The 14,773-nt window shown below is 40.1% G+C and overlaps 1 protein-coding gene across 5 annotated transcripts in view; it reads left to right on the top strand.

Moving 5' to 3' along the window:
* Nucleotides 1–14,773, top strand: part of COBL (cordon-bleu WH2 repeat protein) — a 167,964-nt gene that overhangs the window by 123,052 nt on the left and 30,139 nt on the right. For all 5 annotated transcript variants that reach the window (XR_010924179.1, XM_067569990.1, XM_067569988.1 and 2 more), the window contains one exon: nucleotides 13,857–13,986. Coding sequence is in view for 4 of the 5 variants with exons in the window: in XM_067569990.1 (XP_067426091.1) it covers nucleotides 13,857–13,986 (130 nt within the window). In the remaining variant the exon portion in view is untranslated. The remainder of the gene's footprint in view (nucleotides 1–13,856; nucleotides 13,987–14,773) is intronic.

A 14,773-nucleotide genomic window follows, 5' to 3' on the forward strand; every position in this document is an offset into this window, starting at 1 on the left:
TAGATCTGGGCAAATATTTTGTTTTCTTGGCAGTTCCAAAAAAAAAAAAAAAAAAACTGTTTCAGGTGAAACCAAAAATGAAGTTGTTAGAACTTTTTCGCAAATCAAAAAGTCAGAACACATTGTAGAACAAATGTTTCATTTGACACAAGTGGACATTTTTTGGAGGACTAGATTCAAAAAACTGACAGAGTAGGAGGAGGTGCTTCACCCTTCTTATATCTTTTAGCACAGTGGGTTAAGGCACTCATCTTACATGTGGGAAACCCAAGTTCAAGTCCCCCTCTGTGTGATGCAGAGAAAGGGAATTGAACCGAGGTCTCCCACATCTTAGGTAAGTGCCCTAGTCACTGAGCTAAGAGTTATAAGAAGGGTGCACCTTCTGCAGCCACTTTGTGACTTCAGGCCACTGAATTGAAATGTTTTGATAACATTGCCAACACATCTAGATTTTTTTCAGTTCAGTCAAAACTATTCAGCAAACTTGACATGAATTTGTGAATTGTTTCAGGTCAACCAAAACTGCATTTTCTGCCCAACTCTACTTAATACTACCTTAGTCTTGTCAAGTATAGTCCAGTTAGTTTAGACTGGGTCATGTGGCCTAAAGTAAGTCTTCAGTATTGTCTTCTGATAGCATTTACTTATATTACATGCAAAATAAACGTTAAAAATACAGGTTACGAAATGAAGAACTAGATAGTAACAGAGTCATAGATTCCAAGGCCAGAAGGGACTATTGTGATCATCTAGTCTGTATGTCATCTCCTGTATAACACAGGCCATAAAACATCCACTAACTAATTCCAAGATCATATCTTTAGAATAACATCCAATCTTGATTTAAAAATTGTCATTGATGGAGAATCAACCCTCACCTGTGGTAAATTGTTCCAATGGTTAATGACCCTCACTGTCAAAGACTTATGTTTTATTTCCGATCTGAATTTGTCTAGCTTCAGCTTCCAGCCATTGGATTGTGTTATACCTTTCTCTGCTAGATTGAAGAGCCCTTTATCAAATATTTGTTCCCTATGTAGGTACTTATAGTAATCAAGTCATCCCTTGACCGCCTCTGTGTTAAGGTAAATATATGGAGCTCTTTGAGTCTGTCATTGTATAGGGCAGGTTTTCTAATCCTTTAATCCATGGGTTCTTAAACTCTTTTTGCTGGGACTCTCTTTGAAAATATTTCAGGCTGTGATGACTCTTTCCTTCCCCTCTTCCCCCCCCCCCCAAAAAAAAAAAAAAAAAAAAAAAGTGGTGATCCCCCATACCTGGCCACCCTCCCTCATGTCATGCCACCCTTACTTCTGCACTGCTGCTGGAGGTGGCACTACCAGCTGCTGTTTTCTGGCCATCCAGCTCTGAAGGGCTCTGGCTGTCAGCCATACACGGGACTGACAGCTGCAGCCCTGGCAAGTGTGGGGGCTGACAGCTTGGGACCCTCCCCCCGATAATAACCTTGCAACCCCTTGAGGGGTCCTGACCCACAGTTTAAAAACCCCTCATTCTCATGGCTCCTTTCTTAACCCTTTCCAATTTATCAACATCCTTCTTGAATCGTGGGCACCAGAACTGAACACAGTATTCCAGCAGTGGTCATACCAGTGCTAGATACAGAGGTAAAACAATCTCTGTATTCCTATTCGAGATTCCCCTGTTTATGCATCCCAGGATTGCATTAACTGTTTTGGCCACAGCATCTCACTGGGGGCTCATGTTCAGCTGATTATCCATCATGACATCCAAATCTTTCCAGAGTCACTACTTCCCAGAATAAAGTCCTTTCTTGTGTAAGTATTGCCTATATAGGTTTTTTCTTCCTAAATGTATTCATTTAGCTTTATTAAAACACACATTGTTTGCTTGCACCCAGTTTACCAAGCAATCCAGCTCACGCTGAATCAGTGAACTACCCTCTTAATTATTTACCACTCTCCCAAATTTTGTGTCATCTGCAAATTTTATCAGTGATGATTTTGTTTTTTCCAGGTCACTGGTAAAAATGTTAAATAACCTGGGGCCAAGAACTGATCCCTGTGGAACTCCACTGGAAACACCCCCAATTGATGATGATGCTCCATTTACACTTAAATGTTGAGACCTATCAATTAGTCAGTTTTTAATCCATTTAATGTGTGCCCTGTTAATTTTGCACTGTTCTAGTTTTTAATCAAAATGTGAAGTACCAAGTCAAACTTCTTACAGAAGTCTATGCATATTAAATCTGCACTATTACCTTTATCTACCAAACTTGTAATCTCATCAGAAAAATATCAGTTTAGTTTGACAGGATCTATTTTCCATAACCCATGTTGATTTGCATTAATTATATTATGTACGCCTGGCTTGACACAAGTAATTGGACATGGGTGAGGCTTCATTTTTGGGAGATAGGATTAGGAAGGTAAATGAATCAACAGGTTGGAAACAGAATGTCTTTGCTAACTAAAACAGGTAAATGTTTCAGTAAACTAAGAGACAATATTTATACTCGCTAAAAAAAGGGGAACACCCGAGGAACCATTTACAATGGACAAAATAAACCTGAAATATATGATGAGGTAAAAAGTAATTTGTGCATGGACAAATCATGCTGTATAGGTGTTTGTTCCTATCAAGTAACTAAGCCAGTCCCAAACTGTAATGCAATGTATAGTAAATGCAGTGTAATCTGTAAACATATATATATAAAACGGTTTGCTGTGTAACTTTAATTGTGTGCTACTCACCCTCTACACTTGAGTCTGATCAAGTGAGTTCTTAGGAAGCCAAGTAAAAAAAAAGGGTCTTGGAGAGAATCCCAACGTATTACCATCTTTTAATTTTTTATTAATAGAGTACCATATCAACTGCTCCATTATGTGGCCCGGGACTGATGTATGGCTGACAGGCATATAATTACCCAGGTCATCCCATTTACCCTTTTTAAAAATTGGCACAACATTAGCTTTCTTCCAGTCTTCTAGAACTTCCCCAGTGCTCCAAGACTTATTGAAAATGAGCAGTGAGCTCCTCAGCTAGCTCTTTCAAAACTCTTGGTTGCAAGTTATCTGGACCTGCAGATGTTAAAATGTCTAACTTCAGTAGCTTCTGTTTGGCATCCTCCAGAGATACTAGTTGAAATGAAAATAGTGTTATCACCATATAATGAGACTATATCATTTGTTTTTCCCCCCAAATACAGGACAAAAATAGTTATTGAACACTTCTGCCTATTTTGCATTATTATTGATAATTCTACCATTTCCATCTAGTGCTGGACCAATACTGTTATCAGGATTATTTTGTTCCTAATATGTTGTTCTAATTATTGTCCTTATCTCTGCTGGGCATAAATTTCTCCTTGTGTACCTTTGCTTCCCATATCAATTTTCTACAATTCCTAACATCTGATTTATATTCATTACTGTCAACATCCCTTTTTTCCATTTATTATATATTATGTTTCTATTTTTATAGCTACCATCACTTCCCCTGTAAATCAAATCAGTTTATTATCGAGCACAGCCTTCTCCTTCAGTTGTGGGACTGTGACATTTTGGGCACATAGTAAAGTGTTTTTAAATGATTCCCAAATATTAGTCATATTTTTCTGATTAAATTCTTCCACTTTGCGGATTTGGCTCATAATTATTTTCAGCTTTGTGAAATTGGGCCCTATTAAAGCACCAAGTGTGTATGGCTGTCTGTGTGTGTGTATATATATATCTATCTATCTTATCTATCTATCGAATATCTTAATAGATCTACAAGGTAATGATTTTTGTTGTGTTACATTAGGGATCAGCGAAAACTACTAAAATGTCCCACCACTGAAATGGTCTCCTGTAATACAGAGGCCACATTTTGGGGGCCACTCAGAGAAACATCAGAGCATACTGACTTTATGCATACAATATATATGGAATTCAGTCACATAAATTTAATTTCTAATCAACTAAGGTAGCACATTATCTTATTGGAGGGAGAGGGAAGGAAGGAATTCAGCATTGACCAGAAACACTACGCAGACCTCATAAAATTACTCATAAGTGCTGTTTTTTTGAGAGGCTCCCAAAATCTCAGTCCGTGTATGCCAAAGTCTAATGATGCATGCCCTGTCCTGGAAGTATTAGACATATGAGTAAATATTACAAAGGATATATTAATGTCAAAATAGGACTTCCTAAGGCTGTGAGAGTTGGGCATAGTGAAGGGTCTGCTGTTCTCTGAAAATAGAGGAGCTGCTCCATTCAGCTGATCTTACATCACCAAGCTGAATGGACAAATTTATGTCTCCTTTCTGCAGCTGAAAGATTTATCTCTGTGCTGTTGATTTCTTTAAAACGGCTCCTTCTTGGTGCAGAATGTTTTCTTGTCATCTGCAGTAAGTGGTATACAAAACCACAGTGAAAACCTTAAAAAGAAAAGAAAAAATACCTTTTTACCATTCAACTTTCACCGAATGCTACAGAAGCCTCAGTAGAGTTGTTGTTATACCAAGAGTTTAAACCATTGGTTCTCAAACTGGGGGTCGCAATGTGGTTATGTGGGAGTCACAAGCTGTGATCCCTGACTCTGGCCAGACACGTGGCTGTGAGCCTCCCTGCTTGGGGAGGGGTGAGCAGTGATAGACAGATACTGCACCTCCTGCCCAGTGTTCCTCCGCACCCCTCTAGGAGGCTGTTGGGGGAAGGGACGAGGAACAACACCAGGGGTCCCTACATCCAGGTCACTTTCCCCATTTGGGCAGTACTGTGAGGCGAGCATCAGGAGCTGCTGCTCTCTGCCCTCCCCTTACGCACCCCAGGAAGGGAAAGTGACCTGGATGCAGGGAGCCCTGACATGGCTCCATGCATCCAGGGCTCCCTGCCTCCAGGGAGCAACATCAGCCCTGACATTGCTTCTCACTCTCCCTCTCCTCCCGCCCCCCCAAGTTCCCTTGGGTTGCGTGGAGAAGCAGCTTTGGAGGGGGAGCAAGTAGCAATGCCAGCTGCTTCGTGCATGAAGGTCAGTTTCCCCAGGTGGGCGCAAGAAGGAGGATGCAGTGGTACGGGGCAAAGGGAGAATGGGGAGCCCACAGGAAGCCAGGGGGCCACACTCAGAGGTTTGCTGTTTGAAAGAAGTCACGAATACAAGAAGTTTGGGAACCACTAATTTAAACCTAATTAACAAGGCAGATAAATCATATCTTCTATGAGCAGGACTTCCTATAAATTCATTCTTCCTATTTCAAGATTTGTTTGTGGAGCAGAAGAAAGACAGGATGGTCTTATATGTGTTCTCTGGTGGCACAATTGTTTGCCCAGTTATAATATTAACTATGAAAGTTTTCACTGGGCCAGTCTCTTCCTTACGCTCTAGGACATTATTCCCTTTAGTGCCCTCTGATGGCTGCAGGGGGCACTACGGGCTCTTTGTTCATCAGTTTTCCCTGCCTCAAGGTACCCCTAAGAATTCCACATGGTCCAAAAGGTTGTAAAACAAAATTTCCCTGTTGGGCTTTTATTTTATTAAATCTAAATAAATTTGATATAAAAAGTCGCTCCCCTTGAGTTCCGGAGTTGCATGCCCCTTCTCCTGGGGGCCTGAGTTTCTTAGCTGTGGGCAGGGCTCAAGGGTGCACAGCTTTCTTCCTTGGGGCCTGTGGTTGTTTGTACCAGTTCAGTCTCTACCTTAATCCATGGCAGCCTTCACCTTTAGCTGCTCTTCCCCAGCCAGCTGCAGTCTCTTAGTTTCTGTCATGCTGCTGCTGCTGTTACTGTTGCTCCTCTTTAGGGAGCACCTCTCTCTGAGAAAACAGCATCTCAGCTCCTTGCTCTAATGAGCCCTCCTGAGAGCTGCTCTCTTCAGACACTTCCTCTCTCTTAAGCCTAGCTGAGTCTTAGTAATCGTTTATCAGGCTCATTAGCTAAACAGCTGCCAATCTGTTACCTTTAGTTATCTCCAGGTCGGTCTGCGTTGGTTCATTCTCCTTAACAGGAGCCTGTCACAGGTAGGCTGGCCCCTGACTCCCCTTAAAAGGCCTGTGAGGATCCCATTGTCCCAAGCAGGCTCATGACAAAAATACATGCAAGTAAGGGTATCAAAGTCTGTCTGGCTGAAAACAGAGAACATGGCAATCCTTTCTAAAGGTGGCAGAATCAGGCCCATAGTCAGTACGTGGCCTTGATTTAGTAACTGTGTATTCTCCTTTTTGTCCAAGCACATGAATCAGTAAAATACAAAAAAAAAGTTATCTATAAAACATCCATAAGACCTTCTCCAGTAAGCTGGGTAGTACACCACACAAGCCATTAAAAACTGAAAAAGAACAAATATGAGAACAGTCAATAAAATAACAAAGAATAAAGGAGGTGATATTACAGAAAAGGGGAAAAGGAGAGGGAGTGAGAGCTGGAAAGCAAGCATATCTCACCAGTGGGCTACAAGAGGCGTTCAGAAAGTTTCCAGCCTGAGAAAGACGAGCATAATTTGCATTCAGTTGTTTATTTTTCAATATAGCCCCCTTGACATCAGTGCAGTTGGTCCAGTACAGCTGCAGCATGACTGTGTCCATCTTGTAGAAGTCCTTGTCCTGTATGTCCAGAAACTCTTGCACTGCTGCAATCATATAATTATCATCACAGAAACTCTTCCCACAAAGGTCTTCCTTGAACTTGGAGAACAGGTAGAAGTCAGAGGGAGCCAAATCTGGTGAATAGGCTGCATGGGAAACCCACGTCTCATCATGAGTTACAATCCTGCTCATGAATTTTCCTGCGTTTACTTGAAACCACCCCAGAAGTTCCTTGGAAACGTCAGGTTGTGCTCTGTTCTGATCAGGACTCAGCATTCTGGGCACGTATCATGCTGAAACCTTTCTCATGCCCAAGTGTTCACTGAGGATAGATTTGGGGAGAGTCAGGTCTCTAGCCTGTGAGGAATGGCTCGCATTTGGCAGCCCAGCATGGCGACTGTTGGCAGGAATGTTGGAGATGTATTGGAAAGAGTGATGGTGAAAAGTTGACAAGCACAATGGGAATGCCTAGCCTGTCGGCCTAGGATGGGCAAAGTTAAAGGGACAGTGCTAATGTTGGAGCTGGAAGCTTACTTGATAATCTTCTGACTTTTGAACTTTTTGTTGTGTTTGTTATTTTATTTGGAAAAGTTCATTATCCCTTTTGGGTCGTATTCTATATGGACATGTCCCTCTGTATTTTATCTACATAATCTGTTCATATCAATTACCGATGTATAACATGCCCACTAGAATGCCTTTGAATGAAACTCTCAGGTATTAGCCGGATAGGACTCCCTTTCCCAACCTCTTTGACACATCACTTTCTCTTGGCATTGTCTGTAATACACTCTGAGTTTTTAGTATCTCTCAAAGTCTCATCTTTAGCCCAAAAATCTAATTCAAGTTTTGAACTCTCACAAAAGTAAAGTGTACTCACCATGTTCCTCAAATGCTTTGTCTGTAATACTATAAATATTTTCCAAAATAATACATGAGCTAGTGACATGAATTTAATAGAGAATCGCCTTTTACGTCTTTTGTGTGGTCTCACCAATAAAGGAGGCAGAAGCGGTGAACAGTATTTGTCAGATTTAGGTCACACAGGACTATTTTATTTCAGTTTCACGGTAGTAGCCCGTACTCAAATAATGTTTTTAAAACATGTTCTGGAGTTAACGTTTGCTCTTTATTTATTTGTTGCATAACCAGAAACTCACCTAATCATCTCATCAAGCTTTCTTAAAAATGCCACAAAAGTGAAACACAAGTGCTGAGAACAGCAAAATAATCTATTGCACTCAGTAAGGGGCTCTTATAACAAAGTTTGGATGGGAAATTACTTCAGATAATATTGTTAAGGCTTGATTTCTTTATAAAAGAAGCAGCCAGCCATAACAAATGATTTTCAAGTTCTATTGTTTTGGTATATACGATTGCGAAAAAGAAACACAATGTTCTTTGTGTTTTTTGCCATTTATGTTTAGCCTCCTAGATAGACTTAGTAAGGTTGACATTAAAGAACCACTTTTAACAACTTTTATAACCCAGTCTTGAACTAGACACTCTTTATATATGTGTAGCATTGCTAGTTTTAAACAAGCTTTTAATCTTCTTTATGGTGTGTTTGTGAGTATATTGCATTTAGCCAGCAGGATAATAGAAGCAATATTTTTGTGTAGTTGACTAGCCTTTCTTATTGAAATGGTTCGTGCATTTGCTATTTTTTCCCCTTTTTCTGTAACATTCAGGTAGTTTGTGCCTCTACACATCTATCTAAGCTCATGAGACGGTTCAGCCCTGAAAGCAAATATCACTGGTAAATAAATATGCAAACTGAAAATAAGCTGCTATCTACAGAGGATTCTTTTCTTTTGATAGAGTAGGAAGTAATACATCTTTGTGGAATTTGACCGCACCGAGCTAATGCCTTTCACATGCTCGTTCTTCTGCACCAAGTGCCAAAGAATCTTTATCATTTACAGAGGAAAATTCTGCTATCCTGCTTTCCCCTTTGGCTCTTAAGGCTTCTAGTCAGTCTATCTCTCTTCTACCAGACTGCCCGGTTTTGTCGTAGTAGTGGAAATGGCAGCTTTGCCTGGAGGAACACAGAGTGAACATGAAAGCTGTTACTTGCCGGTAGAACATCTTGTGGAATAGGTGATGATTAAAAATGATCCCAAACAGAAACCTTGCATCCAATCACCCTCAGAAAGTTCAAATCCATAGTCTGCCTTCCTGGATATCTCCCTAATAGCCAAGCCAAATCCCTGGATCCAAACATTACTGAATTTGGGGACATTTCAGATTCAGATTTGAATTTTGGGTCTCAGCTCCATCAGTAATTATGATAGTAAGATACAGCCCTGAAAGATGGAGTTACAAAGATTATTTAGTTTCTTGTAGCAGTGATCTAAAAGGCTATAATGAAATAAAGTAACTTATTTCCTTCTAAATGCCTGATTGCTGCTTAATTCCTCCACAAACGCAATAGACGTGGACAAGAAAATGCAATATTAGTGGTCCTCAATCTAACTGCTGCTTCAGCAAAACAAAAGTATGGTGAGCTTACTAGAGTGGACACGGAGTTTCGCACATTCAGTTAATGATTGGGCTGTCTGCTTTACGTAAGCCCCTTCAAAACCATTGGCAAAGTTGCAGATAGTGGCTTTTTATTTCGAGATTTGCCTTTTACTGAATTTCACTTGCAGTCAGTTCCTGACAAAGTAGATAAGAAATGAGCTCTTCAGAGACAGGTTCTAAGCTCAGTGACTCATGTGTAAATCTGTAGTAACTCCATTGATTTTGGCCAAGTTTTCAAAGTGACTAGTGAATTTTGCTGCCTCAGTTTTTGGGTACCTAACTTGATACCTCTAGGTGCTGAGACCCTTTTTAAATCAGACCAAGTTAGGCACCCAAAAATTGGGTCCTCAAAATCACTAGTCATTTTTGAAAATCTTGGCCTCTAATTATAGCTAACTTCACCCTAACTTAAACTTTAGATATAAGTGTATATATGTACATATATTTACTATATGTAATATAAGGGAGTTACTGGTAAATATATGTCCCAGATTTACAGTCTTTCTTATGGTTATGTTCTTTCTTATGATGATACGGCTGTAACTTGAAGTCTTCTGAACATTTGCTTCTTAAAATGTCAACAATCTACTTAGCACTTGGAGATCCTTAGATGAAAAGTGCTAATGTGGCAAATGTACCTCAGCTGTAATTCAGCTGACATCAGTACATTAAAAGAGATGGCAATTTTGCCATTGCAAGTGCTAGAATTATTATTTTTAGCTCATTTTATTTTTTGATTTATCTTGATGCATTGTCACTTTTCTGTTTTGATGATGGAATTTGCCTGGCATTGGAGGGTGCCATGTTGGATACCCTTAATTTTAAGACAGCAAAATAGCAGATGTTGAAAAGGATACAGTAACTACTTTAACAGAAATACCTGGAGTTTGGACCTCTTTATGCCACCAAAATTTCAATCTATATATTTTTTTCAATACAGGCTACATTTACTGTGGTGCCTCACAGCCACTCATTACAACATAATAGAGTAAATTAGCAGATTTTCTAGATCCTGTCTGTTTCTACGTGTCATGAAATAGCTATTTCTCATGGTTCAATTGAAAGCAAGTCAAGAAGACTGTGCATACAGGGTATAATACTCTTCAAGTAAAGGAACACTGCACACAATCATATGCCCTCACACCCACACAGTGCAATAGTTATTAATTCCATTTTTTATTTAGTGTAGAATTAAAAGGTACATGTTCAAAGCTCAGAATAGCTTCATCAACAGTAAATGAATTTCTTATGAATACAAAAGAAAACTAGCCTACTTTGCACCTAAGTATTCATTCAGCAATTACCTTGGTGGCAAGTAACCTGTATTTAGATCCAGTTTCAAACTTCAGCAATATTCAAATGCTGAGTTGACAGAGCACAGATTTTTCTCTAAAATATTTATACCTTTTGCTTATTTGCAGTAATTATTTTAAAGGTGTGATTCATTTACTTCCCGGGTGAGGAGAAATATTGGCCTCTCTTTTATTAATAATGTAATATTGGTAGACAAAGCCCTTTATAAGGTAGGCCCTTACTACTTCTGTGATTACCAGCCACTGGCTGGCAGTAATGATGGAGTAAAGTGGTCTGTCAGTGCCTAGGTTCACTTAGATTGGAACCAAGGACAGGAGTACTCAGGCTCAGGATCTTTGGTGGTGGATTTTTCTTTATGCAGTGGTAGCATTCCAGATGGAACCATACAAACTCTCATGGTGCCTCTCCAAAAGAATTCACAATTTAAAAAGACCAAAAGAGATTGAAGGTTGGACACAGGGACAAAACACATGTGCAAAGTGATCAGTGAGTTGATGAGCAAACTTCTTGTCCGTTCCAAGTTTTTGTTTTTTGTATATCAGTCAATCAATATAGTTTATATCTAATATGTGTGTGTGTGTGAGAGAGAGAGATCTCTTGTTTTTATGTTTTGGATTTATTTTTATGGCTCATCACTTAACTGCTGTATAGCAGGCAATTTATTTCTAATTTTCTCTTCAAAATATAGCATTTTACAAATGCACGGCTTCCAAATATTTCCTTGCTGTGCCTCAGGAATAATCTATACCATCAATTTGTGAACAAAATACCCAACAGTTTATTTCTTAGCGGGGCCTATGGCAATCATGCAAAACCTGGGGTTGTGTTCAGAACATTGGCTAAATAAAAATGATGCCCTCTCCCTTCTCATTCAATAGATGTGTCTAAGCTCTGGTTCATACATCATCAACAGAATTGTTAGTTCAATTATAACTGCAGAATCTTCATTTTTGCTGATGTTCTAAGCAGCAAGAGACCAGTACCATTTTCACATTTTAGGCTGAGTTGAGTCGCCAGTAGTTAGGAAAATTGGCCCTATTTATCATTCCCCTATGGCCCCCTTTACATCTCCTGGCATGCCTTTCATTACACCCAGATGTAGAACTTTTTTTGTCAGCACCTCCTCCACCACAGCCCCGGTCACAAAGAGTGTACCAGGATAAGCTCCTTTTTACTTTAATTTGTTGTCTCCCTTCCTTTCCTCCTGCCCCACAAGAGTAGGAACTAAGGCCCTAGTTCAACAAAGCACTTAACCACATGTTCAACTTTAAGCACATGCTTGGGCGCTTTGCTGAATTGGGGCTTAAGGTCTTCAGGGTTTGGGTTACATATTTTTCAATTTTTTAAAAAAAAAAAAAACCCACTCTGATTTCCATTGCATAACAGTTTGCTATTATGCGATCCTTCTTAATTATGCAACTTGCTACTAGTCTAATATAACCTTTTCTTATAATCTAGAAACCAAGGGAGCAGGCATTTTAGAAATATACAAAGACTTAAATATTGTAGATAAGGGGGGAAATGTAAAAATTTCTTGAACTTTAAAATTAATAGGGCATAGTGTTCCACAGCTATAAAGTTGCTAGAGGAATCAGCAAAATGATCTCAAGACAAAGTACTGATAATTTTCCATGCACTGTCTCTGGTGGTGGTCTTTGCAGACACCAAAGCTTTGTTGTTAAGAGATGTTTTCACTAGCATTTATTTGTCTGGTTGCACCTGGGTGGAGATTTCATGTTTTTACCACATGATTTTTACCATAAAGTACAGTAATAATTGAGCTGACATGAAAGTATTTTGCTAGCACTGAGGAAGAAGATTGGTTTAAACTGGGTATTACCTTTTCATAGCACTTAGAACTCAAAGTCATGTATCTCAGACATTTTCAGAATGTACTGAATGCTTATGAAAGATGCTTTCACATGTGATTGCTCAGCTGAAACTCTGATAGTAGCCTTTAACATTGTGAAGTTATTGTTTGCTATAACGTCCTCCTCCACAATAAATGTTCATTAATGCTTCTGGAACAAATGTAAGCTTTCTGTCCCATCCCCCGCCACATGTTTGGTAGTTTCTGCTCAGTAGAGTCTCAGGACAGGAATAGTATCTGTATTGAAAGTGAAGATTGAGGTGCATGGGCAGAGCTGCGTGTGTGGGAGGCTTCCACAGCCACTGCCTCAATTAACCTTGTCTCAGCCCTGTGCTATTAGTAGCTTGGAAACACTCTATTCCAGTGGTTCCCAACCTGGGGCCCAAAAGTAACTGCAGAAGGGAGCTACTGCCGAAGGATTCAGGCGGAGTGCGTTTCCACGGTGCTAAAAGACTCCTTGCTGCAGCCAAGAGGATGAGAGTTCAGCACTCCCCTTCCCCTGGCTGTAGCAGGAGCGTGGCAAAGTGCTCCACCTAGGTCCATAGGTGCTGGGGTCCTTGCTGGAGCCAGAGGGAGGGGAGCACTGATCTTCCATTCCCCTGGCTGCAGAAGGGAACTACTGCCTATGGTCTCACGTGGAGCACACAGGGTTACAGGACACATGAGGTTTCCCTGCTGCAGCCAGGAAGATGGGAGATCAGCGAGGAGGCAGCCTCCTCATTGAACTGCTTCCATCTGGCTGCCGGGGGGTGGGAGGTCCTGCTGGCGGAGACTAGTGGCCCTTCGAGGTTGTAAAAATGATATCTGTGGCCCTTGAACCAAAAAGGTTGGGAACCACTGCTCTATTCACTTAGAGTCAAAATGGAGGACATGTAACAGCCTAACCTGTTTCCAAGAGATTTTTCAGAGTCATCAGTAACAGAGCCCTGCAGAAATAGAACCATATTCTGATTAAGCTGCAGAAAACATTGTGCCATCCAACAACATTCTAGTCACCCATGTTAATTGTTTATTATAAAAGGATCAAATAAGCTGATGCTTCAAATAAATGCAACCTGCTGAAGTCGGTCAGTCATGACTTTAAAAGCTTACTCCATTGGCTTCAATGGAATTACTCCTGATTTACAGTAGTGTGAGAAGAAAATCTGAGAAAATGAGAGGTAATCAGGACCTGCATAAACAATGTGGAGTAGTAGGCCATAATTCAAAGGCTATAGGGGCCAATGGAAAGATATCAGTGAGTCTTGGATTGGGTATTTTATGCTCACCTCATTCAGGAGCATGCATCTCAGAATATTTGGCCCACTAATTCCCATGATCAACAAATACACATATTTGTACACCAGCCTTTCACTTCTGCTGTCTGGAACACCTTCTCTCACTGAGCCATCTGTGTCATCCCTTCTCTTCCAACCTTACCTTATAATGTCCCCTTTAGTTTAGGACTGATTTTCATTACAAAGCATCTTGGCGATATTCTGAGTGGAAGTACGTTTGTGTAAGAAACAAATTGTGTGACATAGTATGCATTTATGTTATTGATAATGCAGGAAGCCTAAAAATACATCCCTCACAATGTGGATTTTTCCATTTTGTTCTTTCTAGATTCCACAAGGAATATCACAGAACGATTTACAGAAAAAGAAGAGGCGTGCCCCTCCACCACCAACTCCTCCCACTCCTGCCATGCCAAACAGAACAGAAGAAAAGGAAGACAAGAGGAAGAGCACAATTGGTAAGCACTTATCTTCTCTTCTCTTCTTCCTTTAATCCAATGCATGTGCTTTATGTGGATCTGCTTGCTGTTTGAAGAGTCCTTAACTCTAAAATATCCCCATGAATTGGAAACGATGTAATCTGGAAAAAATATTTATCCTAAATAACAACAGTCTGGAAATTAAGTGTTTGAAACTTACAGAGTAATAAGAGGTGGATAATAGTCCTTGGGTGAATAGAATGTTTTTGCATGGCACTAGAGTTGCTTTGGAAAACTCCGCTCAGCTTTGGCTCAACTCTCATCCCATTGAAGTCAATGGGAGTTTTACTATCAAGTTCAATGGAAACAGAGTTAGGCCAACATTTAGCATTTTTGAAGATCCCCTCTCTGTCATTCCCACCCCACCCCAGTTGAATGGAGTTTGGACCCATGTGACTGACTTCTATGGGTAGAAGCAGATCCTCAGCTGGTGTAAATTGACATTGTACCACACACTTCAGTTGTCATAGTTCCATTCTCTGCAGTGGGGCTATGACAGTGTAAACCAGTTGAGGGTCTGCCCCATTGTTTCAAAGTCATCACCCTTGATACTGCTGAACTCACTTGTTCCTTTGTCCCAAGATGATTTTACATCAGTTGAGTATGTTCAATAAAGTTGTGTTCTTGCCTTCAGTCCTGTTTGAGATGAATCTCCATTAATAGAGTCTTTAGCTAACCAGTACAAGAAAAGAACTAGTAGGTCCTGCAATAAATTTCATACAGACCTGAAAAAAACTATAGTTTTCAGTTTTATGTGATGTAGCTC

This window comes from Emydura macquarii, unplaced genomic scaffold, assembly GCF_026122565.2.
Source record: "Emydura macquarii macquarii isolate MOO-44397 ecotype Brisbane River unplaced genomic scaffold, CSIRO-AGI_Emac_v2 contig_2975, whole genome shotgun sequence".
Classification (NCBI taxonomy): Eukaryota; Metazoa; Chordata; order Testudines; family Chelidae; genus Emydura; species Emydura macquarii.